The 27,210-nt window shown below is 38.7% G+C and overlaps 1 protein-coding gene across 1 annotated transcript; it reads left to right on the forward strand.

Annotated features, from left to right (window-relative positions):
• Positions 1-492: 492 nt before the first annotated feature.
• nherf1a (NHERF family PDZ scaffold protein 1a) lies at positions 493-26,480 on the forward strand. Its single transcript, XM_053510926.1, has 6 exons — positions 493-1,269; positions 16,220-16,390; positions 19,127-19,280; positions 22,718-22,761; positions 25,058-25,171; positions 25,324-26,480. Exons 1-6 carry the CDS (start codon positions 697-699, stop codon positions 25,492-25,494), a joined length of 1,227 nt encoding a protein of 408 aa, XP_053366901.1. The 5' UTR covers positions 493-696; the 3' UTR covers positions 25,495-26,480.
• Positions 26,481-27,210: the final 730 nt, after the last annotated feature.

Raw genomic sequence — 27,210 nt, forward strand, 5'->3', positions numbered from 1 at the left:
TTTCTATAAAACACTAACATTTCATGGTCAAACCAACTGGGGAAGGGATGTGTAAATGTACAGTATATATGCAACTGTGTCTAGAATTTAATACTCTTAATATTACAATGATGGTTCTCTCTCTCTCTCTCTCTCTCTCTCTCTCTCTCTCTCTCACACACACACATATATATATATATATATATATATATATATATACACACACACTCTGTACATATACACATATATACACACATTCTGTACATACATAAAAGTGTACACACTGTTTTGTGTGTGTGTGTAAAGGAAGACATTTTTCTATTTCTCTTATGTACAGTATGAAGACTTTGACACCCTGTTAGTCTCTTTGATGTACTTCGAAGGGGCGTACGTGAGCTGTGATTGGTCGGGTTTCCCGTCAATCATACCTACGCCACCGCGCTTTTAAGCGAAGCCGCGTCAAGTCACGTCTCGGTTTCTGAACGGTTCTTAAGTTCTAGAACTAAGAGGAAGTGTCAGACTTCATCCTTCACACCACCACTGACTGCATGGGAACTTTTCCCAAAAACACGGCAGGTTTTCCCTCGGAAGTTTCTAACAGTTTCTAACTTTCTCGGACCGCGCGCGCGCTCTCTCTCTCTCGTCTTATTTCCAGTTTAATCCTCGTGTTAAACCTCTTTGTGCGCGTGTCCCGGTTGTCAGCTGGACTTTGCGGAGATGTCAGGAGAGCTCAGGCCCCGGCTGTGTGTGCTGGAGAAGGGCAGCGACGGCTATGGCTTCCACCTGCACGGGGAGAAGAACAAAGCGGGTCAGTTCATCCGCCTGGTCGAGCCCGACTCCCCGGCCGAGCTGTCCGGTCTGAGGCCCGGGGACAAGCTAGTGTTCGTTAACGGGGAGAGTGTGGAGGGGGAGAGCCACCAGCAGGTCGTGTCCCGGATAAGAACCGTCACGGGCAGTCTGGAGCTGATCGTCGTGGATTCTGAGACGGCCGAGCTTCTCAAAAAGCACAACCTGAGCTGCAGGAAGGAGTTCGTGACTGACGGAGTGCCGAGACCGGGAGAAGAGCCGGATTCAGCCGCACAGGAGGACAGGAGGAACGGCACCGCTACAGAGTCCAGCCCTGTCCCTACCCCTGTCCCTGTGCCTGCTCCTGCCTCTGCTCCTACCCCTGTCTCTGTCCCTGTCTCTGCTCCTACCCCTGTCCCTGTCTCTACCCCCGTCCCAGTTCTTATTGCCGCTCCTGCTGCGAACGGAGACATGGGCCTCGACAAACTCAGCCTGAGCTCCAAGGTAAACTCAGATCACACAAATACTTTAAGAAATCTCTTCTGTCCTGTATTTACCCTTTTGCCCCCACGGGTGTGAACACAGTTTAATAGCAGCTGCCAGACTTTTGCCACCATGAGATGCCACCATCACACCACCCTGACCTCAGATCACAACATGTTAACTGTGCTGCAGACTTAAATTACTAAATCTCAAGTGATTTTTATTTATTTATTTGTATTTATTATTATTATTATTATTATTATTATTATTATTATTATTAGCATCTCATTCTGGCAGATTTTTAGAGTAACTATTAAAGCGAAGCAGCACAATAATGTTCTAACGTCTGTAACATTTGTGATTTTCGCATCTAGGAACAAATCAGATGCACTGTTCTGTACGGACACAGCTTTAAACTGTGAAAGAAATCTAATAAGTAGTAGTCTTAATGAGGAGGGACTACCTGGGGCATCACCAAAAGCCTTCATACTCTACATGGAGGATCTTCCTTTTTCAGCAAAATGTAACTTCACGTACAAAATATTTTTTCGTAATGGGTGGCATTTCTTTGTAAACATAAACATCCAGAGAGTAGTCTTTCCTACTTGTGTTAACCCATCTGGTAACATGCATGTAATTGCACTTCCTTCGAGATGCGTCTTTTCCTGGTAAACCACAGTCATCGTATTCCCCCTGGATATATAAACTATGCATAACAAATTTTGGAAAGCATTTTGCCAAAAATTGTTAATTTCCCTTATGTATGTAGACTGAGGGAACGCCCTGTACAGTTGCACAAGAAAAAAACTATATTGTGGGGTAGAAGCAATATGTCAAAAAAAAAAAAAAAAAAAAATGACACCTGATGGAACCCATGATACTCAAGATCATAAAAATCATAAAGATAATGTTCTATCATATCGTTCTGCCATTTTAACCAGTCTATTAATAGCCTCAAGCAGTTTTTTAGTGTACAAGTGTGTGACTCAGGGGTTAAGTGAAAGCAGTATGCCTTACCAATAACAATACATGATCTCATCTGGCCTTTTTATTTTTAACTTTGGGCTCGATGGTTGTTTAGGTTGCTGCACAGACCGAATTCATCTTTTTGGTGTTTAATAGTTGTTGATCCAGCTTTAGAAAATGAACAATATATGTTCCATGTGAGGGACTGAAATGTCACAAAACAGCAAAAAATGATTGATGGATTGTGACAAGTGTCAAGTATTCATTTCATCTCATGAAATATATATGTACGCTTTTAGTCAAACATTTTGAGACACATGTTCATAAAAGGGGCTTCCTTTATTAAATGTTTTTTTAAACGTTTAAATATGCTTAGCAAGATAATATATGGAGTTGAAAGTGACCAAGAAACTGTGTTCATGGGGTGGCACGGTGGTGTAGTGGTTAGCACTGTAGCCTTGTACCGCCAGGGTCTGGGTTCGATTCCTGGCCAGGTTTGATTTCCGTCTGCATGGAGTTTGCAAGATTCCAAATTGCCCGTAGTGTGTGTGTGTTCCCTGCGATGGATTGGCACCCTATCCAAGGTGTACCCCGCCTCCTGCCCAAAGTCTCCTGGAATAGGAATTGGTCTTTTACGAGCCTGAATATAAGATGAAGCAGTATTGACAAGGAGTGAGTGAGTAAAGTGTCATAATCATTTATAATTACGTTTAATCTTATACCCTCAGGTTAGTTTCTGTTCTCGCTTAGGTTTTAAAACCAGTAAACAGTTGTTCCGTCAGCACCCTCTCTCTGTTCTCTCTTTTAAAGTGAATAGGACAAAAAAAAATACAGCTTCCCTTTGCTAGAGACATGCTTGGGTCGATTAACTAATTTTTTTTATAACCCTCTCTTGTTTTCACTTCTCTGAGGAACACACCCTTTCAGTGTTTATATAAATGTGCCACTCTTGAGCCATGTCCCAACCCTTATATGAGGTCACAGGGAAAACCTAATTGGCCTTTTAAAGATACAAAAACTGAAATTAATAATTTGGTTTAGTTTGTACACGCAGACTGGAGACTCATTTTGAATGCCTAAAAATAACTAAAAATTGAGGCATGCATAATTAAAGCATGTAGGTGCCCCTTAAATAAGCCGACCTAAGACAATTGCATCATGCATATCGGATATATATGGTGTTAAATTTACTGAACATTTATTTTATGATGATGCAATCTGGGATAAAATGGTCACTACACAAACCCTAGTGAGACCAACATGCTTATCTGTGACCAGGATTAGTCTCATCTCCCAGATGGATAGTTGCTAACCACAAATCCCTTATCTTTTTTTAAGTGGGAAACCAGTAAATTGTCTACCAGGTTTTTTACCTCTTATGTTGTGGCATTACTGACCACTTGTATGTCATGATGGCTGGTTTGGTATGACGTCCCACTCAAGCACTCAAGTTTACGCGTTCCTATAAGCAAAGATTACTATAATATTCCTTATATTACTATGTGACACATATTAGTAATATAAACATTACATAAGTAATGGTTGAGCTGAGAGTTTGGAAAAATAAACCATTATCTCTGGACTAATCAGTTGAGTGCTCAAGAATATTCATTCTGATTTGTCTAAAAGTTTACCTGGTAGTGTATGACAAGATACAGAAAGGATGCTAATTACGCAGAGATAAAGCTGGCAATTTCACCTTTGGACCTTTTCATAAACAATCAACAGTATGATAAGATGTGTGTCATCTTTAAGGTTTCTACAGAAACATAACTCTGGTGGCTGGTATTTGGCTGTACAACCTGGAAGAATGTGCACGGCTTCGAGTGACTAGAGCGGGAGGTGTCTCAATGTCCCACTGATTTGTTTTTCCCCGGCTGTCTGAATTCACAGCGCTTTCCGTTTAAGTGTGCCCTGACATTTATGAAGGATTAACTGGAATTCCATTCGATTCAGGCCCTCGAGGGACAACACAAAGTTCTTTTTTTAGTTGCCGTTTTATTGGCAACAACATTATGAGAAAACCGGGTTACTCAAGCAAGAGTGGAATAAATCGTATCGCCTTAAACGTTATGTCGAGAAAATGTTAAAGATTTTACTGTATTTATTGCTTTCAGTCATGGACATGGCCAGGTAGGCTTTGTGCAGACCATAAGCTGTCTACTCTAGGTAAATGGATAGCATTTTATTGCTGCAGCAGCCAACATGGCGCAAGATATTTCAGATACTTCAGGTATTAGTACAGACAGTAGTTTACAGCTTCAGGAAATTACACATTCCAACTCGTGTATCATTTACTACAATCTATCCTCAGCAAAAAAAATCAGTGTTGATTATAGTCACCATAAAGAGACAATGAGGCAATAAAACAATCCTGAATTGCCACGCAGTGAAGTATTTAATTTTGTCTCATGTTGGGATTACATTTCCTTGTCGTTTGGTAGAATCAGATCTGAAAGCTTCTATTTTATAATATGGTTTAGAACCACTATAAGGAATATTCAACCAAATGCACTGCATTAAAGTACTGTAGTTAAAAATACAAAGTGCCAGCAGGGCATTAGGACATGAGTGCCAGCTCTGTGAGATTTAATGAGCAGCACTGGTTACTCTTTTACAGAACAGTTTAGATATGTATATATTACTCTTGTTCTGACTAGAAGAGAATCTTTAACCTTAGAGTCATAGTGTCAGCATTGTACGAGTTATTGCGGAAGATGCCATGTTAGCATAATGTGTAGCAGTGATTGCACAAACATTGCATTTTTCTGAAGTGTAGAACATCTTAGCTTGCTAAAGATTAACTAAAGCTGTGGCATTTAAAGGTGAAATGAGTAGAGTAGAGGTAAAGGAAGGCCTGGACTGAATAATCTCTTAGATCATGTAAAACATTACAAATATTACAATATACACATATTGTACTTTCTCATACACTAGCTCTAGGGATTAGCAGAGATGATAATCGTGTAGACGGGAACGTTATGGTCCAGTGGTATACAAAGTCGAGACAAAGCCGATTGTAAAGTACAGAGCCGTTAGCTAGATGTAGTATAGTTGCAGTTGGAGGTTTACATACATTCATTATAAACATGAACTTCAGGGCAGTTATGGGCTACATTTATTTTTTTCGAACTGGTGTTTGTCCAGAGGAAAACCCCAAGTGTTTGATGCCCAAGTTTTTTAGTTATTTAATGTATGAAGTACACGTAATATTTGGTCAAATGGCCTTTGGCAAGTTTCACTTTTAGCAGACGCTTATTCATTTCACTTTTTTCAAGTTATCTGTTTCACTTGATCCGTTTTATAACCAGCTTTATACACCCAATTTTATCCAAGCTACATCTGTCTAGCTGATGATTTAAGGTCCTTCATCTTTATTAGTCTATTCAATCTGTGCAATATCAGTTCTACTGAATGATAAAATAGCCCCAGATCGTGATGCTTTGGTACCACTATGCTTAACAGTAAGTACAGTGTTCCTAGGGTTTAAGGCATCACCTTTTCCCCTCTAAACATACCTTTGGTCAAAACTTTCCTTCAGAACCTGGCTGCAAACTTTAGTCGTGCTCTTGGGTGTGTATTTTGGAGAACTGCCTCGGCCGTAGACAATGACACTGGTGTTCCAGCAGCTTCCAATTAATGGCATGCCCTTGCCGTCTTTTGTTCCCGGGTTGTTTCTGACCATCTGAAGCAATTTTCTCTCAGCTAAAGGAGACAGTTTTTTTTTTGTTTTTTTTTTTCCCCAGACCTTGGCAAAGTGACTCCACTTCTCAGGTACTTTTAATTAGGTGCACTTCTTTGAATTGATCTGGGAAGCCGGAGTTGTTCAAAAATGTTTCCTGACTTGCTTTCTCCGATCTGTACTGATCTCCTTGAACTTTCCTATCATGCTGTGTGTTGGTCAATCCAGCGAGTGCTATCAAACAAAACCTTTTCATGTTGGCACAGAGAAACTACCAGCTGTCGCCAACCATGATCACTAGCCAAAAGTTGAGAGGCCTTGGACTCGGCAGATTAAAATACATTTTGGGGCGTCTAGCACCACTAAATTAATAACATAAATGCATGTGCTGTGTGTGTGTGTGTAATTTTTTGACCTTGCAAGTATAATTTAATCCTGTGCTGAAGCTACAACTAGGCTAATCCTACACAAGTGAGAGTTTTTACTTCATCTATTCCATTGTATGTTCACTTTTCATCCAAGCAATTATGGAAGTGTTTTTGAAGTCCTCATTATCCATGAATGACTTCTTTGTTGCTGGGTCGCTCTCAAACTCTTGCATTTTTATGCTTTTTTTTCTGGGATCATTCAGAAGTGAAGCCAGTGAACGGCCCATCCTCAGAGTGGCTGTCCATTAAACTCGCACTAAGCTCCCTTTGTTTAATGCCAAACCCAGTGGGGTGCTATTTGCAAACCGAGATGAGTTTTTGGTGTGGAACTCACACACACAGTTCAGTGTTGTTTAGCCATTTTTCTGGACTGTTTTACAGAACAATGTGACCGCTCGAGAATAATGTAATATTGTCCAAATGTGTGGTTTTCTATTATGTTTCTTAATTTATACTTTTATGCTGATGAACAGAGTATTATCGCATACTACTTCTGTTCTCTTGAGTTTGTAAGAGAAGAGCATTTGTTTTGCTGAATATGAAATATGAAGTTAGTGAAGTTAAGTGTTATGTAAGTCATTACAGAACATCAATGGCTTAAAGTAACTGTTGTGGAAATTCCCCCGTGGTGTAAATTGTTTAAGGAATGAATCGGAGGATTCCTTATCATGAAGTTATAAAGGGTGTTGTAGAGAGTGCCTGCCTTCAGCAATCTTATGATGTTAACACTGTGTAGAAATAAAGCTAGCTAACCACTAATCCCTTGAAGAGAGGGACAGAAATTATATATTTTTTAGTAATAATTAGGGTCGCAAAGTAATATTAATATTTAAATGAAATCAGAAATCATTAACACCGCTGCTTTAATGGAACAAGCTTAGTATGTTTAATCACCAATTACAGAAAATAGAAAGATTTTTACAGAATCCTTTTGCTGTAGAGTGTGTGTCTGTGTGTGTAGGTGTAATGATGCTTTACACAGCACCTTGTGGTTGAGGTGCTTAGTGTTTGCAACCTATTGTAGATAGATTTAAACCTAGTCCATTTGAGTCTGCAGCGACTGCTGGAGGCTCGTCTAGATGTGAAGGAGGGAGAGACAAAGGCATATTTTGAAAAAAAAAAAAAACCCACTTCCTGTAATACATGGTTAGTCTCTTCCTGTCAGTGAAGTGTTTGTTTTCAAAGACAGAAATAAGCAGAGAGAGAGAGAGAGAGAGAGAGAGAGGCAGGGCGTTACTAAGGTTTTTTTTCTTTATTTCTAACTTGTTAGACCTAGCTTGTGTGTTCTTGTCATTACTTCAGTCACAAGTTTCGGATGGTTATTTCTTGCTGTTCAAAGTGTTATAACAATGTCAGAATGTGGCCTATAAAATATCACATTTGCGTAAAAAAGTAATGAAATGCTTTATTGCAGTTAGAGAAACATTCAGACGATTAGATGAGATAATAATCAAAAAATCTTTTATTTATTTTTTTTGCCAAATGAAGCGTGAGTGCCGTAAGTAAGAGATAAATTCATCACCCTTTGCTATAAAGATGTTCATAAGGGATTGTGATAGAGCACAGCGGAGACACTCCACACAAACAAGCGTATTCCTGAAATGCACATCCATCGTAGCCACACAGTATTTTATTTGGTATTAATAACATGAATTTGTGCAGTCAATCGATCGCAAATTGAGGCCAGACGTTTTTAAGTTAAGGTAGTGGTTGATAAAATGCTGAAGCATTTATATGTTACTAAAAGTCAATTTTCATTCTACTTTAATTTCTAGTTGAGACACGTACCATCGTGAAGTAACACGTAGCATTAGTAAATTTTTAATCACCATTTCAGGTATTTAACCCTGCCTTTACTCGTGTGCTGAATAAATTTGTTAGCGGTCACAAACGAACCCCCGCCCTGTTCCACATGCACCAGCTCCTACGTCATACTGTAGATCAGGGGATTCCAGGACCAGGTTCGGGAACGAGTTCTAGACGAGCGAGTTCATGTTTAGAGAATTTGTTTAAAGTATGAGGTATGTTATCTCTTGCAAGCTTAGTTTAAACAGAAAGCGTTTAGTCATACACAAGAGCAGTGGTTTGACTGGTTCTCAGCTGACACGCCGTCCTTTGCTGCGACCAGCTTGTAGACGTTTTAGCTGGATACTGTTGCAACAGTGTTTTTAAAAAAAACAAAAAAAAATTTTAGCTGTTTTATAAAAAGCTTACTTTTCCACCACTTTTCCAGAAGCTGAAAAATCGAATTAGGTATATTTTCACCAGAAAAGTTCTCCCGGTTCTTCTAGCTTTAAATTTTTTTTTTTATTATTTAAATCCCTCTGGGTAATGGTTATTCTTTCAGGTTAACTCGGCTTGAACCCCACAGAGCGAATCTTTTTAAAGCGGCACGCCTTTTCATTGTGAAACTTCCACGGCAGGATGATAGGCTCAGGACAGACAATAGCTCTGTTTCTAAAGACTGTTCAAACGCAGGCCTCTTCTCTCTCACTCAGTGAAGTATCCTGGCTTACAGGATGTAAAAGGTCAACAAGAAACTATGCAGGCTGTAGAATTCTGTGTATTGTACGAATAGGAATATTGTTCATCTTATCAGCCCCAGACATTGTTCAGTTAAGGTTCTGTGTTTAGTAACAAAAAGGTTAAGGTGAAGACGGCAAGATGCGCAAGTTAGACAGATAGATACTTTTATTGATCCTGAAAGAAATTCCAGATATTATAGACTAAAAACGAGAAAATTGTAGAAAACAACGAGACACACATGCCAAGCTACAGGATGAGCTGACACTCACAGTGATGTCAAGTGATTACTAAGCTGTATTGTATCAAGCATAAATTTTGCCTTATCAGTTTATAGGAAATGATGCATCTCTCCTAAAAATTGTCTGTGTGCGGTTGAATGATTTCCTGCTCTTTTTTCTTTTCTTTTTTTTTCAATTCTTTGACTGATTATTTGGTGTCAGGAAAACAGGGGTTGTAATATGTTCAGGGGAGTGTGGGCAGTTCCTTAAACCCCCTCAAAAAAAAAAGACATGAAAAGGAAATGACATTTCAGAGACCCGCCCCAGAAGGACAAACGCCACTTTCTAAACCTAAAATATCTCTGGCTTTAGCTTATCATCTTGGTAATAATAATAGTGCACTGTATCCCGCTCAATAATTCATTTCTACATCAAGTCTCTCTTTACATTGTTTTTCTCTCTCAAATGATAAAACATACAGATGATATAAACAGGTAATTCTGATCAATTCTGGGGCAGATACCCCGGCAGCCAGAATCTGTCTGGCTTTCATACAGATGTGTGTTGCGTATAGTTTTACACTCCATAAACGTCTTCACCGGTGCTTTACTCCTTAATGGTTCTTACTCCACTTCCTGACATGGGCATATCAGAACGAGCGAATACCTGAGTAATTTATTACTGCACTATAAATGAGTTATTGCTAATCATCCCCAGTGAGGAGGCCCATGGATTTAAGCTCTGGAACATTTTCCTTTAATGAAAACTGCTTTATTATTTTAACAACCACAATCAATCAAGTGTTACTGACATGTCCTAACTATTTCTCATTAAAACCATGTATGCTTACCTGCCACTCAGTGAAGCTGATTGTTGCTTAGTGCACATCCCTGCAAGCAGCAGCGATAAGCTCTTGAGACGTTATCTAGAAGTAGAGAGTATCTTATCCCGTGTACGTGGTGTGGCAATTTTTATCATGGTAACATTGGTATCAGTGGACCTCTCCTAAGAGGGAAAGGATATCACGTTCGGAAACGTCAGCTGTTATGGTCTGTGTAGCATCAAAACTATTACATTTAGGAGACTTTGATTAAAAGTTAGATTGATGGTATTCGTTCACTCTATAATAATTGGATAATTTTCTCAGTGAAAGTCTTTGATCTCTTGTTTTTTTTTAACTGTTTTATGATGGAACACTGAAGTGGACTTAGATACTGACGTATGTTGTAGATAACAAGAATTGTACTTAAATACTTAAGAGTACATTATTTATTTATAAATATAATTTTTTGCTGTTAGATATTCTTTATTGTCCAGTGAGCTCTTTATATTTTTCATATCTTTTGCCTTAAACATAAACAAGTATGTATGTTTTAAAAAGATTTATAGCAAAACATATATTTCAATTCAATACATTGGTTTTAACAATGGTCACTGCTGCAAAATCAGCTTTACAGAATTTAAAGAAAATTATTGAAATGAGTATGAAATGTGTGAGGAAATGTGTATAAATCATAACGATCAGATTGTTCCTTATTAGCAAGCCGGGGGCAACGGTGATAAGGAAAATCTTCCTGAGATGGCGATAGAAAACAACCTTGAGGGGAACGGGACTCATCAGGGAACCCATCCTCATTTAGGTGTTAACAGATAGCAGGGATTAATCTGTAAATATATAAGTAAATACAAAGCACAACAAATTTACATAGTACCTAACAAACTGCAATCATTTAACACCAATGGCAAAAGAAAAGTAGTTTATATTCTTGCTACGTTACAAACCAGATTCAAATTTTAGCAATTCTTTTGCAGAAATATGACCATTATTTTGCCTTATCTGGCAAAATGAGTCACCTCTCCTGACTTTGCTAGGGTTGCTCTGGGGTCAGGGAGGCCCTCACTGCCAGCTGATGTTCACATGCTTTCAACTTCATCGTCTGTGCTCGTATGTTTCGTTAGGTTGGGCATGTTTCCTCTTTTGTTGAAAGACATTTGTTGCATGTCACGATGTCGGAATCCTTTTTTGTGAAATACAGCCACACTGTAGTACGTTTAGGCATTTTATTTTAAGCGTGTTTAGCTGAGCTAGCTAACGCTACCTGCTGCAGTGTAATTACTGCATAGCCTCGTTTCCTGGGTTGTGGTTTTAAGTTGGAATGTGAAAACAACTTGGACACTTGCATTATTTTAAAGGTTACTTGGATTTGTATTATCAGGGCTTTTGCAGGGAAATTGCAAGGTGATGATGCTTTTAGAGAACCAGAGGACAAATCTTTTAATCGATCGCTCAGGCATTTAAGTGGCACCTTAGTGAGGCACCGACCGAGATCTGTGTTCTGATTCGGTTTGACTACATACTGGGTATATAGGTACCGGTACCATACTGGCACTCAGTTTCGGTACCCAAACCCTAATATTCAGTGACTGCAGTCACAAGTCATATTTAAACTCGCATCAAACAAAAGAAGTAGTTAATTTTTTGCGGCATAATTGTTTCATGTTTGGTTCATTCCTCTAGATTAATTGTGTTCAATCCCCAAGGTTACCAAGGTCCTGCTGATAAAATTGCAATTTCAAAATCTTCCATGAGTAAAGGAGATTGGCTAGGCCATGCCAGGACCATCAGCTTCTTTTTCAGAAACCAGGACTTGAGATTATTCTCTTGTTGAAAAGGTAATCTTTGTCCCAGATACAGTTTCCAGACCGGAGTGATGCAGTTCCACTTTAATACAGTATGTCCTGGAGCATTGTTCCACTGATAACACTCCAGGACTGTTTACAGAGAAGCAGCTCCATATTATAAGTACAGCTTGGGAATCAGAAGAAGCTTTGAATTTGATTTATGCCATTTTTGGACATTGTGCTTTTCTATTTGATTTGATTTGATTCATTTAGTAGCACAAGTTCACTGTCTGATTTATTCCAAACAGCTATATTTCTTACAGGTTTTTGAAGAATAAAAAAAACAACACTTAAAGTATTTAATAATTATTTAAATGCTGTGTTACTTGTGGATTGTTTGAATATCATGTCCCATGTAAAGCAATCATTTTTTTCACCCTTCTCCACACACCTGTCCAGTAGGTGGCAGTAATGCACCAACACGTATATTCAAACGAAAAAGCAGTGATACTATCACAAAATTCGAGAGTTAGCAGAAGATGAAAGCAGTGATATATTTTTTAAGAATTTATTAATCATAGACAATTTAAAGTTGATCAAAAACTGACTTAATAAACCAATTAATTGAAAAATGTAAAATAAGAGGTTATTTAAATTGTATAACCGATTAGATCACACCGCTCTAATCATGATGCTCCCACATGCGTCTTGTACCCGACTTGGGTACAAGGGTCCTCATTATTACTCTGAGAGCATGTTGTAAAATCTTACATGCACACCTGTTGTGGGACGTTGATTAGTTGAGGTTTCATAAACTTTCCACCTGCATTTTATTGAACCAGTCACACAGCCAGGGAAGTTTAAGCTCTTTGCTTTGCCTCTGTAACTTTTTCCATTCGAGCTTTGGCTCTGTAGCTTTTTCCATTTGAATGTTGTGTCTATAAGCTTGAGGAAGTTGCTTCAGCTTCACCATGATTACTAGCTAATGTATAAAAAAATTCCAACCAATGGCAATAATATTTATTTGTATTAGTATTACATTTTTTTAAATAATGGTCCCAGGTGCACAAGAATAATTTTTAGCATTTATATTCATAACTTGATTAATTTTGATGTGAACTTTACTAGGTATTTATTTGTATGTATTCAATACTTTTTTTCCCCACATTTTTTAAACATATCCTTGTTAATGCTTCAAAGTTTTTTGATAAAATGCGTGCATCAGAATTTGTTCCATATTTTTTTTAACCAGGAAGATTTAGCTATTATCGCATTATTAAAACTTTTATTGAATTTATTTTAGTGGCTTTAAGAGCATAGGCGTAGAATAAGACAGATCAACAGATCTTCGAAACAGTCTTTCAGAAGGACCAGGCCAAACAGGTTCTGACTTAATTGATGCCTTTTCCCCACTTAAAAAAAACAAAACACGAAACGAAACTATTGTTCTGTTAATAGTATACAGAGCTATTTTAAGAGTCCCAGCTATTCGTCAATCCTGCCTCTTTAAAGATCCGGAATTTCTTAAAGATTGTCGTGCTCAAAGATTGGTCTATTCCAATATGAAAAGAAGGAAACACATAGTAGTCATAATAACGGCAAGCAGGTTTGGTGCATACAATCCCAGGAAAACTAGGCATAAGACAGAAACACACCCTGGACAACGGAGCAGGGTGTGTTCCCTATGCTTAGATACGCACGCGCTCACACACACACACACACACATTCTCATTTCAGGATCATTTTAACCAATCCATTCAGCATGTTTTTGAGAGCTGAGAAGAAACCTGAGAACCAGGAGGAAACTCACACAGACATGAGAGACATATGCTTCACTGCACCACCATACCACTCTAAAGTCTAAAGAAAATTGGTATTATTTAATTGCTAATTATCATTTCTATTATTATTTATTACAATTGTACACCTATCAAACACGACGTTGACACCACTGCCAGGTGAATTGAATTACACTCTGTTGATTAAATGCCAGTGAACTGGTATTTAACAGGATCATGGGAACCCAATGCTCATCTATGCCTATGGTGAAGCAAAGGCCAGTCTGTCTGGTCCAATCCCTGAAAAAGGCCAATGGAGCACAAATTTGTAAGAAAGCCTCCAGAACACCCAGTGCACCACAGCCGTACGGAGCTTAGCAGGCAAGGACTCCAAATTCCCTAGATCTCAATCCGATTGAGCACCCATGGGATGTGCAGGACAAACAAGTCTGGTCCATGGAGGCTCCACCTCGCAACCCACAGCAGGATCATGTGCTAACATCCCGGTTGGCAGACAGCAGAGCACACCCCAGAGTTCTGATGGATTCATGCCCGAAGGGCAGAAGGCGCCCTGGTGGTATAAGAGGAACTTACTCAATATGGGGCTTAATGTTTTGGGCTTTATTATTATGGCTGATTGTTCAATGCATTGCAAAAACCAGCCAATATTTAGTAATGTTTTTTATTCACACTCTTACTGTGAAGCCGTTTCTCTGGCACGCCACTTTTGAAGGATTCCTGAGATGCTAGCTATTTCTCATCTTCAGTGTCACAGTGACTATTTTGTGCAACTAACACTGTAAAATTACTTACAACATGCTGTGGGGCGTTTCCCCAAAACAACTTCTAGAAGTTTTAGATTTAAATACGCCACGGTATAAAATAGCAGAGCGGTGTAAGGATGCAGTCACTAGCTCTGATCACCCAGATCCTGAATCTAATGCTCTTACTGCGCCATATGGACTATTGGATTAGCTAAAAGACAGTGTGCAAAGTGGCCTCTCACTTCCTGCACATCTTTAAAAAAGGAAAAAAAAAAAAGCTTGCGTCGTTTCCTGAGCGGCCACATCTAGTTTTATTCGAACTGAGAGGCCGTTGGTCAGAACTGCATTTGACTCGTGATAGAGTGATTTTATTTCCTGTTGTTTTTGTCAATCAGGTACATGAGCTTCCGCTGCAGGACAGGACAGATCAGTAATCTTATTTAAGTCTAAACCGGACCACCCACGTTAACCTTGTTTTGCTGTGCTCACACACACACACACACATGCGCAATACACACCTCATCCTAGCTCACTATATATATTACACAGGGAAAGTAGGGTTTTGGACGTGATAAGGTCCTGATAAGACCTGTACACTGTGCAGGCACGGCTTTGTTCTAGGAACCTCATGAGCACGACAGTCTTTTAGAGATAAGAGATTAGAGTTTTATTTTTATTATTATTCTTACAGTTTGAGCATCTGTAACTTACTGTTCACATGAAAGTATCTATGCAAAAATGTTGAACATGCTAACCATATACTAACCAAAAATAAAAAGTTTTTAGCATAAGTGCCTAGTATGAATCTTATCTATGAAAAAGGATGAACAGACACACTTAGCTTGCTTTGCTAACTATACACACTAAATCACGTTTAAGCATAGGGATTTGTCTCACAGACATCAGCATTTTATCCAAAGTTCGCAAATTATAAGGAATTATAATGAAGATATTCTTTGATAATGAGATAAGATAATGAGATGTCTAGCTTTTTGTTACAGTACATTAGGTTTTATCTGGGACTTTTTTCCGTCTAATTTCCGGCAAGGTAATATTGTCTTGTGATGTTACTTTTCTCTTACTCGAGTATGGTTTTATGTGTTTTTAGTTGTTGTTGTTTCTTTTAAATGCTAGAGCTTGAGTTGTATATTTGTCTCACCCCTTAGTATTAAAAGTAAATGATGAGCAAGAGAGACGTACAGTAAGCTCTTATTTTGTAGCTGTTTGACACTGAGGACTTGATCATTTTTTAAATGCATTTTAGCAAAAATACAGATATAATTAAAGAATTTGAGACATTATGGTTTTAACAAGTTAGCTATGCACTTATTTTCCAGAACTCAAAAAAATGGACAATAAGGACAAAAAAGTCTTTCTTTTCTGTCCTGAGTACTGGGTTGTTGTGTTTTTTTTTTTTTTTTTTTTTTTTTTTGGTACACCTACCCCGGGCTAGGTAAAGCGTGGCTCATATATCATCCATTGCATTGAAAAAAGGAAGTATAAATGACGAGGCGGAATCATTAGTTCACTCTGAAGCGAAACATCCAGGCAGAGGTGGTGCTGATCAAATCCGATCTTTCGATGGTATAACATATCTTTTAACAAGTATTTTATACTTTATCATAGACTTTAGAAATTGTGCTTTTTTTTTGTATTTAAACTTTCCCTTTTGTTTTTATTGTTTTGTACTGCTTTGTCTCGTTTGTACTTCTTTGTGAGCACCTTTTATATTCTTTATTGAAGAAACTGTCTGACTTAAGGTCTGTGTTTATGTAAAAAGTGCAGTATGTCAATATTTATACTCTAAAATAATTTAATAAAGGCAGATTGCTGCCTTTTCCTTTCTCTTGTGCACCATAACCGTAATCAGTCGTGTCTCATTTCTCATGTTCTCATTGTTTAGTGTAAAGCTGTACATGATCACTGGATTTCCATTCTATCATAAATCTGGGTTATGTTTTATAAAATGCATGTTTCTCACGTGTAGGATTCGAAGAATGAACTTCGCCCCCGTCTCTGCCACATGAAGAAGGGAGCCACGGGTTATGGCTTCAACCTGCACAGCGAGAAATCCAAATCAGGCCAGTATATCAGGGCGGTGGATGAGGACTCCCCAGCTGAGAAATCTGGACTTCGACCCCAAGATAAAGTTGTGCAGGTACAATTACTCCAACCTCTCCCAACTGCTTTATAACCCGGACACTTCTAGCCACTAAACACACCATCCTTTTACATTCTAACTAAATAGACTGCAGTTTAGACAGACGTGTTTGGTGGGAAGTGAAATAAAATGTTCTTGTTGGAACATGAGAGTAGCAATTTTAAGCTATTATCATTATTACCATTAAGGTTTTATAATTTTTAGCCCTAGGTTTATGCCACTAAGGTACTATAGGGGGGTTTGTAAATTAATCCCATTGTGCATGAGCAGGAGTGGTGAGTGTAAATGCAGACTCTTTGGACGGAGACGGATTAGAGCACAACTCTGCAGGGGTCAGATTGCACTGCCTTTGTTATCATGTAGAAACCAGGACCTGAATAATCCACTTTAAAACTTAAAAAAGGCACTGGGATATCTAGGCAGAGACGGACAGCCTAGTTTATACAATGCTGTGAAAAGAGAACCAAATAAAAGATCCGGCTGTTGTTACACATTGATTCTTGCGGAATTCTTCGGAATTAGTTTACGTTTTTTTAATAAAAAAAAATTCATATATAACTTCGGAGACTGTTAAAATGACAAAAAATATCTTGATAGACATTTTTTTTCTTGCACATTTCTACAGAAAAACTCAGATCTTAAGGTTACAGGTTTAATATTGTAAAACTGGACTCATCGCATCCCCTTTTTGTCAGTGCTCCAAAGTCTAATATTTTCCTGTCTAGCAAATTGAAGCCTTTTTTCTTAATTCCACACACCAAGTGCCATTGAACAGGAGTTGGAGAGGGATTTGGGATTGGGGATTCAGCCTTGTGTTAGGAGCTAGTTAGCTTTAACAAAAAAAAAAAAAAAAAAGACAGTTTAGAGGCAAAATTGAGCTGAAAGTGCTTGTGTGATGAGTATAAAATGTATGTTTTGGCAGGAAGTCACTCTCTCCTCCTTCCAGTACCACGGACCATACCGGCCTACTTTCACCCATGCTGTGGACTAAGAGTCAGTGTGATTAACGACTGGTCGAACACCTGTGATGCAGAATGATCCATTATAATTAACTGTTTTAGTGCTGTTGCTCAGAACCAACTGTTGTATAATTTGATTTGTGTTGTTTTGCTAATAAATACATTTAAAGTAGAAACAGAGCAGATTTTAAGTATCTTTAATTTTTTGGGGGGGAGGGAGTAGTCAAGACACTAAGCGGCTTTATATTCATTCTGCAGTCTGATTTCTCGAGTGCTGCTGTGATCCCTGGAAGACTTCTATTTTGTTTGCAATGACCCAAAGTTATATAATGTGTGTGTGTGTGTGTGTGTGTATATATATATATATATATATATATATATATATATATATATATATATATATAAAATGTAGTTTATCTGGCTTCGCTGTGAGGTATCGTATTCACGAACCTCGGTTGTGTTTTTCCAGGGCATCACGCCAGTGGTCAGTGACCTGGGAATTGTAAGAGCCTGTAGTCATCTGGCACATGGTCTGCCTCTGGATCTGTTCCCTACTCGTAATGCGCGCATCTCTAACTGATCCGTCGCTCCCCCATCCTGATCCCTATAGTCTAGTCGCTTTCTCCAAACCAGACAGGTTTTCATGTTGGTGTGAAGAGTAGTTCAGCCTGTTTAACTAAAGACATTGAATGGTTTATTTGTTAAGCCCTTTTGATAAATTCCTACTTCGCTCCGTAGTGTCAGGCTTCTCTACATCCTGTTACGGAAGGGATTTCCATCTTAAAGGCCTTTCTCTACACTACCAAGACGGAATAGTAATTCAAGAGTTGGCATAGTTAAAGGAGGAAAAAGCTTTCACACTCTCAATCACATTTTTCTACCTCTGCCATTCTGGTGTAATGCACTGAGAGTACTCGGATATTGAAATGTCAAGAAAAATGCTAAATCTTGAGGTTTTCCAGACTTAGAAAATGAATCCATGTCTGTGCCAACTTCCTAGACCTACATTTACCTATAACCAATGTTCGTCAAACTGAATCTTTTAAAAGACATAACTCGGTAGATATTTCAAATTTTTTCCATTTTATATAATTAAATTTTTTTTTTTGCCCACACTGGAAATGCACCGTCAGCACTGTTTCAGAGTGTGAGTATGTGTGGGTGCAGAATATCCCATGTGAAGTCTACAGGCTGTTGTTTGCCTGCTGTTCTTTAATAGCCTGGGAAATGGGAGGCTGGGATCAACATTCCAGAGAGCCCACTCCTCTGCCCTCACTCTCCCACATCCACATTCCTGAGAATTGAGACAGAACCACAGTGTTTCCTCAGGTGTCTCCTCTCACACAGCGCTCTCTGCTGCCTCCATGTCTGTAGAGCTGAACAACACGCCATGTTTCTTCTCTTCAACTCCTCAACCCCTCTCTTTATGCTGCAGCTAAAGTAAAACTCCGATCATGCACTCTGACATGAATTTCCTTCTCTTTCACCTATTTTTTAAGCAAGCGGTTTCGGTGTCTTCATCTTGGCCCCTGATGCCGATCGCTCAAAGACCGGGGAAATGGCCCTTTTTACCGTTTTACATTTTTGACCTTTTTTCATACTGTATGAAAGAAAACATTTATGCATTGTCTGATTATTTTGTGCCACAGAGAATTGATTATTTCTCTCATCAAATTCTCCATAAGAGTCAGTCTGTGTTTTTCTTCTCTTTTCTGTATGTGTGCCTCCATTCCCCTATCAGCTCTTCCTGACACTTTTTTGGATTGGGTTTCAGGTAAACGGCGTGCCTGTTAAGGGCTTGCAGCACTCCGAGGTGGTGGCCACTATCAAGGCAGGAGGAGATGAGCTGCGACTGCTGGTGGTGGATCCAGAAGCAGATGCCTTCTTCAGCAGCTGCCAGGTTGTTCCCACTGAGGAGCATCTCACGGGTAAATGACAATAAGGCCCCCTAAATACTGTTTATCAATAGTAAATATATATTTACCTACACTTGTCATGAGCATTGATGTCATGGCAATATTAGGCTAGCAGTGTTTTTTTTTTCTTCTTTTTTTCCCTTTATCTTTTTCTTATTCTTGGGCTGAATGATGAAAACCCTCAACTTGGTGCATCAAACTTAATATGTCCCTTAGCATGTTTTACTTTTAGCAGATGCTTTTAGAAGCTATCAACAAACATTTGGCAAAATTATGGTGGAGTATTTGACTACTATTCTTTAAATAATAGTGTTCAATTGAATTTGTTGGTTTCCCCACATGGACATGACCTTTAGGCACAGTCAACAAATGTGATGTGTGTTTGAGAACATTGAACTGTTGCAACACTTCATTTTGTCCAAGTTTCATCTAGCTGATGATTTGAGGATATGCTGAAGCCCCTCCTTCATCATGATTCGGTTCAAAACAGCCCCAAAGTATGATGATCCCACCACCATGCTTCCTTTGTCCATGTGGTCAGCTGCATCACTTGAGTCAAGCTTGAAGCTGTCAATATGTGAGCAGGGGCTTCTTTCTTGGCCTGCAGCCTTTTAGTTTTTTGAGATGTAAAACTTGTTCAAATCTAGATAGTAACACTGTAGACAGTTTTCCAGCTTCACCCAGTTCATGTCAGGTCTGTGCCTTGGTGGTTTCTAGGTTGTTCCTGACCATCTGACCCAATTTCCCCTCAGCTTTTCTGGTTGTTCTTCCAGACCTTGGCCAAGTGGGTCTACATCCCATTAACTTAGACTTGCAGTTATTTGAACTGATCTTGGAATCTGTACTTGTTTAGAAATGGTTCAAAGAGTCAATCATGAGTTGTTTAAATCTGGCATCTTGTTTCTCAGATCTGCACTAAGCTCCTTGAACTTGTACTACATGTTGGTCAACCCAGTCAAACAAACCCTTTAAATATTGACCGAGAGGCTCCCAGCTGTACCCAACCACGATCACTAACAGGAAGTTGGGAGGCCTTGGACTTTGTAAAAAAGACATTCCAGAGCTTTTAGCGGTTCATTAATTATTTAAGGGTGTGTGTATATTTTCAACCTCTTTAAGGTTTCTTCTATTAATGATGTGTGTTGTACATTTATTCTGACCAAAATCAGATCAGTTCAAAAAATAATTGAAATGCCATGACATTCATGTTCATGATGAATGTGTGTTTTGACTGCAACATTATAAACTTCATGTACCTTGTGCACCATGAGCCTTTACTTTGGCATGTGATTCCAGAGGTTTTTGCACATGTGCATATCATCATCCACTGAACACTAAGGATTAAGCGCTCACAGGTTGACATTTTCTCTCACAGACACGCACTCACTGTGAGCATGTTCCTGTTTAAACATTAACTCCCAGCTTCTATCTTGACATGAGAGAATTAGTCAAAGTCAACAAAGTTCTTTCACAAGGTAGTCCTGGAAACTGTGGCCATAGTAACATCATTGGTTCGACCCCTATATAGTATGTTTAACAGCAGATGGGGATTCTAAAAATGCTATAGTGGGTTTTTCTGTATTTTCAGCAACATGTGACTAGCTGTTAATGTGCCATGTTCATAACTTTGGACTTTGCTTATCGACCTGCTGGTTAATAGTTGTCTATTCCGCATTGTCATACAGACACTGAATGTTTAACTTGGAAGAAGTCACTCTTTGGTGGATACTCTGTCCTTAACTATTGACCACATAACTTCATTGAAGTAGGATGAAATTATGCCCAGAATGCTTATTTTTATATCGGCATTTCCTCAGTTGCTTAAAAACTCCTTTGTTTAAAGTGATGTTTAATGGATTAAAAGCATTAATAAATATTAAATTGTTTAATATTCAGATTGACTAGTACATCTTGGACTTTTTAGGTTTTTCTTAACATATGGTCCTTATATAATTTAAATGAATTTAATGTATTTAATGTCATACCAGAAAACAGACAAACAGAATATTTTGTGCAGCACACGTTACACCCAGGCTGATGTTAGTTACCTGCTATTAGAGAGGAGTCGATTTGTTGAAATGAAAATTCACCAAAATTATAAAATTGGTTAAGAATATACCATATGATACAAAAATCTACTCCTTTTTCAAACCTTTCTCCAGTGATATTGTTCCCAGTTATTGGGTATACAAGAATATCACACGAGTTTTTTGTTTTTAAAACATTTGGCATATCAATCCAGGTACAGTGGAATCTCGGATCGCGAGCAACCTGGTTTGCGAGCGTTCCGCAAGACAATCAAAAATTTTTAATAAATTATGACTTGATAAAACCATTGAGTCTTGATTTACGAGTACCAAATATCACCGAGTATCATGTAGCACGCAGTGCTTTTTGTTTTGATGCCGTGCGTCACATGATCACAACTGAGTCAATGGTTTTTCTCACCCGTGCTGCGGAATTGTGGGTTATCGTCTCTCTCTCATGCTCGGCCTCTCGGTCAGGCATCACTCGTCTAATCAACATCTGTGCACGCATGTACTGTTTATTATAACACCGTTACCACGTGTGTGCGTGTAAAGCATTTTTATTTTGTGTTTCTATATGTGTGTAGGATGACTTTCTCTCACACACACACACACACACACACACACACCAGTTTACAGATATATACATATGTGTATGTGTGAAAGTGGTCCTACACAGCACCCGCCTTTCCCCCCACCACCCCAACAGGGCAATGAAAGTCTCCATCAGTAATCTTGTGTCTTCACGTGTCTCCATGTGTCTCTCTTTATCTCCAAAACATATAATGTGAACATCCATGGTCCAATGAATGTCTCATATTTGACTATTTCTTTAACAAGTTAACATGTTGCTCAGAGGTCGAACCAGTCAACGTGCATTACGTGTGTTAATATGCATTTAGCATTTCACTCCTCCTCCAAATGCACTGTTTCAGTGTCTATGTAGATTTACTACAGCAAAGCCACGCCCACCAGAGAACTGCAGAGATGAGCAACAAGCCAGGGGAGGGGCTCCTCTTTTGAGGTCACAATCGGGGGAAAAATCTTATTGCTTTGTCTAAAACCTGGCCAGTACAAAAACAGTAAAATATTTAAAAAAGCAGAGATTTTTTTTCTCTCATGATTTTTTGTTTGTACTGTTTACTGGAGAAATATCTGAACTTTTAAAAATTACTGAGGTAAATTTTGTATAATTGGCGACTTTTATGTTGTGTCTGGGCTGTTTGTTTGGTGTTAGGTCATTGCATTACGTTTGTTCTAGCATCATTTCCTCAAATACTTCAAACTTTTAAATATGATCTAATATTAATAGTCGTCACAATATACAGTATATAATATAACAGCCAAAATTCCTCTGCAGCCTGTGTTCAGCAGGTTGTGTGAGCGAGAACCGTCCTGACTCTTATTCCTGTTTGTTCTCAGGCCCTCTTCCTGACCCTGCTGCCAGCAGAGACTCTGATGAAAAGGTAAGTACATTTTTGCTTTTTTTTTTTTTTTGTACTAAAGCACCCGAAAGGTGAACGGCAGTCATTCGGCTCAGGCGAACCTGCTGAAAGTAATATCGAAGTGGCTGCTCAACGTTTTTTACGCTCGACCAGCGATTTAACTAGAATTCACACCGGACTCTGACGGCGTGGAGCGTGGGTGCGCTCACATCTCACTATAGTGCTGAAACACTGCTATTAGCAGCTCTCTTTCTACTGCGATTGATGCACATCAGACCTGAGATCCAGAAGTAGGTCAGATGTTGATATTTCTGGGATTTAATCCAAACCATAGTGTAAAGACCTAAGGATATGAGTCAAAGAAATGTACGCAGATTTAACAGTAAATAAAAGTCACAGGGTTTTTATATGTTTTTGGTACAGTGAAATGAAAAATAGATGCATTGTTTTTAATTTATTATGAAAACATAAGAAATGCACATAAAGGCACATATCTTTCTTTCTTAAAAAGCTTAGGTATTTCTAGGTATTAGGGTGGTAAGTTGTTTAAGAATAGTAACGGCACAAAAACACATCTGTAGAAAATACTACGATTAAAGGTTCTTTTAAATACAGGATATGTTTTAAATATTATTTGCATTATCTGTTACAGAAAATAGCTTTTTTATTATGACCTTGATAGTTTCATAAAAATGCTGATACAGCTCGAGCAGAATCTCATTTTAAAGTTGTAGTGTCAGTGCTGTGAGCTGAGGTGGGTGGGGCACAGAAAAAAAAAAAGAGAGAGAAAAGTGTTTAGGGCAAAGTCTTAGTGTGTTTCCTGACTAAGTCAAGCCAAGCCCTTCATTTGGTTACACAGTTAAAGTGCTAGTAATGATCACACACACACACACACACACACACACACACACACACACACACACACACACACACAAAAAAAAAAGTGATAAAGCAGTGACTGATGTACCAAAGACTTCTTCAGCAGATAGGGCCCTAATGGAGGAACGGGATCTGGTTCATCCAGCACGATTCTCAAACCCTGAAGCTCTTCCTCTGAGAAGTTCTCGTAAGGGAACGTCAGTCAGGCTTATTGTCCCCTAGTCAGAGTTATTGACCTTTTCCTTCCAACCTAGATACAGAGAGGAGATCACATCCTGCAGGGTGGAGCAGCCGTAGACGCTGGAGCATTTTAGTCAGGGAGAAGTTTTTTTTTTTTATAAAAGGTCTAGCTTTCAAAACTGAACCATGCTTCACACACTAAACTCGCGATGCTAAAATGAGCAACGCCAGTCAGTTTGCTCTCCTGGTTTTGGTTTCAAAATGTCTTCTGAAAAAAACCCCCACACCTGTGTCCTAGTTCTGTCGCAACCATGGCAGCGCTCTAGAGAAACCACAGGACGGTGGTTAAAACAACACGCGCTGTCAGGAAGGTTATGTAATATTTACAGACCGATTGTTTTGTGAGCAGGGAGTATAACTGTAATCCAGCTTTAATATTTATCAGCTAGTTACTTTTCTTTGTTTCTGTTTTTTTTTTTTTATGCTGTTCATCAGTTAAGGGTGTGTATTTTTTAAAGGCAGCAGAGCGCAGAGTCTGTGAAATAAATCTCAAGGCTGCTCTCTAGTGGACAGAGAAGAAGAGAAGGACAGCGGTGCGATAGAAGGAAATAATGAAATGCACCAAACAGTGTGTGTAACCACTCCTGAGATAATAGTTTATGCCCATAAGCGTTTTATTGCACAGCAATCTGCAAACATTTATATCTTTTATCAGTGTGCACCAATCCTCAGCTAACATTAAAACCACTAATAGGTTGTAGAAAATTAAGCAGCAAGTCGAACCTTCAGTTCTTGAAGTTGTTGAAAGGTGGAAAAATTTGGATCTGAGCGACTTTAACTAAACTCTCAGTTGTGATGGCTAAATGATTGGATTAAAGAATGTGCAAAACATCTGTTTTATTCCTAGTGAACGGAAAATTCGGTCATGTATTTTAACTGAAAGTGAAGGTGGTACAGTGATCAGCACGGTGACCTCACACCTCCAGGGTCGAGGGTTCAAGTCGTGCTTTTGAGTCAGCGTGTGGAGCCGTGCTTGGTGGCTCCCAAAGCCCAAAAACATGAGGGTTAGACAAATTGCCCGTAGTGTGCGCTTGAGCCCTGTGATGGACAGGCACCCAGGGCAGGGAGTCCCCCTCAGGCCTCCCGTGACCCTGTACAGGGTAATTAAGCGATATAGATCTTCTGACAGAACATCTGGACGTGTCATGTTGAGCTCCAGCAGAGTGACTGTCGTTATTTTGACTTTGCTATTGTGCAGGTGAAGGAGGAAGAAGTAAAGGAAGCCAAGCTGGCTTCAGAGAGTCCTACTCCGTCCAGTGCTTCCTCCACTGCGTCTATCCCTGCTGAGACGAGCAACAGCCCCGTACTACAGGTCAGTCTGATCATCTCACACACACACACACACACACACACACACACACACGTACGTGCATATGTTGACCATATGTTGCATACGACACCATCACCATACTGTATGCTGTCCTTCATGCGAAGTTTATGCTGGTGTGTGTGTGTGTGTGACAGGAGAAGAGTCCCGTGGCAGCAGAGAAGAGCACGAGTGCAGACGCAGCCTCGTCGCTCGACCTGAGCATGTCCCTGCAGCAGGCTAAAGAGCGCGCGCGCCAGAAACGCTCTAACAAAAAGGCGCCACCTATGGACTGGAGCAAGAGGAGCGAGGTGTTTAGCAATCTCTAAAGCAGCACCACCATTACACATCTCTTTATTTCCTTTATTTATGAAATAAGTTCACACTTTGGTCTCGTTCACGAGGCTAGAGCTTCTGATTTATATTGACAGCTAGTAAGCAGAAGGGATGCAGGAATAAGGCAACTTTTCCTCTATTAACAAAGAATGAAATCACAATTTAGAAATAATTGCTGGATTATTTTTTTCTTTCTGTCCACACACACACACACACACACACACACACACACACACACACACAAAACCCTCAAATGAACATTTAAAGCCAGTGTTATTTTATCACTTTTGTTTTTATTGATCTTTATAGACATTTTATTGAAGTATAGAAAAAAAATCAGATTTGTGATTTGATATAACTTAATTATGTACAGTGTAGATGTAGTTAATGCACACTTCTATTCCTGTTCACGCTGTTGTGTATTAACGCCACTCTGTTCATTATACTGTAGTTGCAGTGTATACCCTGTTGAAACTCCTGTTCATTTAAAGCTATTTTTTTCTTTTTGTTAATTGGAATTTGTGTTTTTTTTTTTTTTTTTTTAATAAAAGCTTTAGATTCTAAGTTACATGGAAAAATCTCTAAAACTGAACTATGCTGAGTATAGTAGTATAACCATGCTAAGTAACGTGGAATGTGTAGTTAGTGTTTTGTCAAGAGGCAGAATAGCAGGGTTTAAATCATGACATTACTGTAAATTAGTCTTAAAGTTCTAATAATCATACTGTTAGTCATGCAAAGTAATATGGGCGTGTTGTACCTTCTGACGAAAAGCTTTTTTTTTGTCATCGCCTCATTGTTGAATTTTTTATGTTTGTGATTTGGGTTCAGAATTTTTTTTTTCTTTATCTGTTGATTATAGATATGAAAGAATTTTTATGAACATTCCTAAGAAGAAAACCACTGTCTTTAGCAACAAGAAAACTTTGTTTAGGAAGCTCATCCTAGACTGGGCTGTATAAATAAATAAATAAATAAATAAATAAATGTACTTCTGCTTGATTTTAATTTGCACATCTCTAAAACATTAAATGCACCATGTAATAGCATTCATATCATATAAAAGGTCACACACTAGGATTTCATTCGACCATTTTTAGCCTTGGTTACGGCACACAATGTGGTGGCCAGTTCATGTGTGAAAATGATTCCTTATGCTCCCAGAACAGCTTTTCCCAGAACATAATTTAAGGGGTTTTTTTTTTAGAAGAAAAACGTAATAAATGTGATTTACCTGGGCCCGTATTCACAAAGCTTCTTAGAATTCTCTCAGAGAGCTTCTATCTTAGCTTAAAAAGTCTTAGCTAGGAGTCCTAGACTAAAAGTGATTTAGGAAACTTCTCAGAGCAATTCTGAGGAAGGAAAGTATAAAAACCATCATCTTAGTGAGGAGGTGTGGTTGACCCCGTTGTTAGGGATAATGCAACAATTCAATGACTTTAATTGGTTAATAAAATATAACCTCTGACCTCTGTAAAGGTCTTAAAATGTGCTATTTGTAAAAAAAGAATATAACATATATGAAACCATAGTGTTTGTATATAAAGAAGTTGTATAATCATGACTACAGGCTACTTTATGCAAAGTTTCTTTTATAGACTAAATATATTAAAGTTGATTAAAACAGCCAAATGTTGAAAATGTGTCTACTTTTGAAGCAACTAATTTCCACACAGTAGCTAATATTTTTAAGTTCATACATTTATTTG

The sequence above is a fragment of the Clarias gariepinus genome, chromosome 14 (genome assembly GCF_024256425.1).
Source record: "Clarias gariepinus isolate MV-2021 ecotype Netherlands chromosome 14, CGAR_prim_01v2, whole genome shotgun sequence".
Lineage (NCBI taxonomy): Eukaryota > Metazoa > Chordata > Actinopteri > Siluriformes > Clariidae > Clarias > Clarias gariepinus.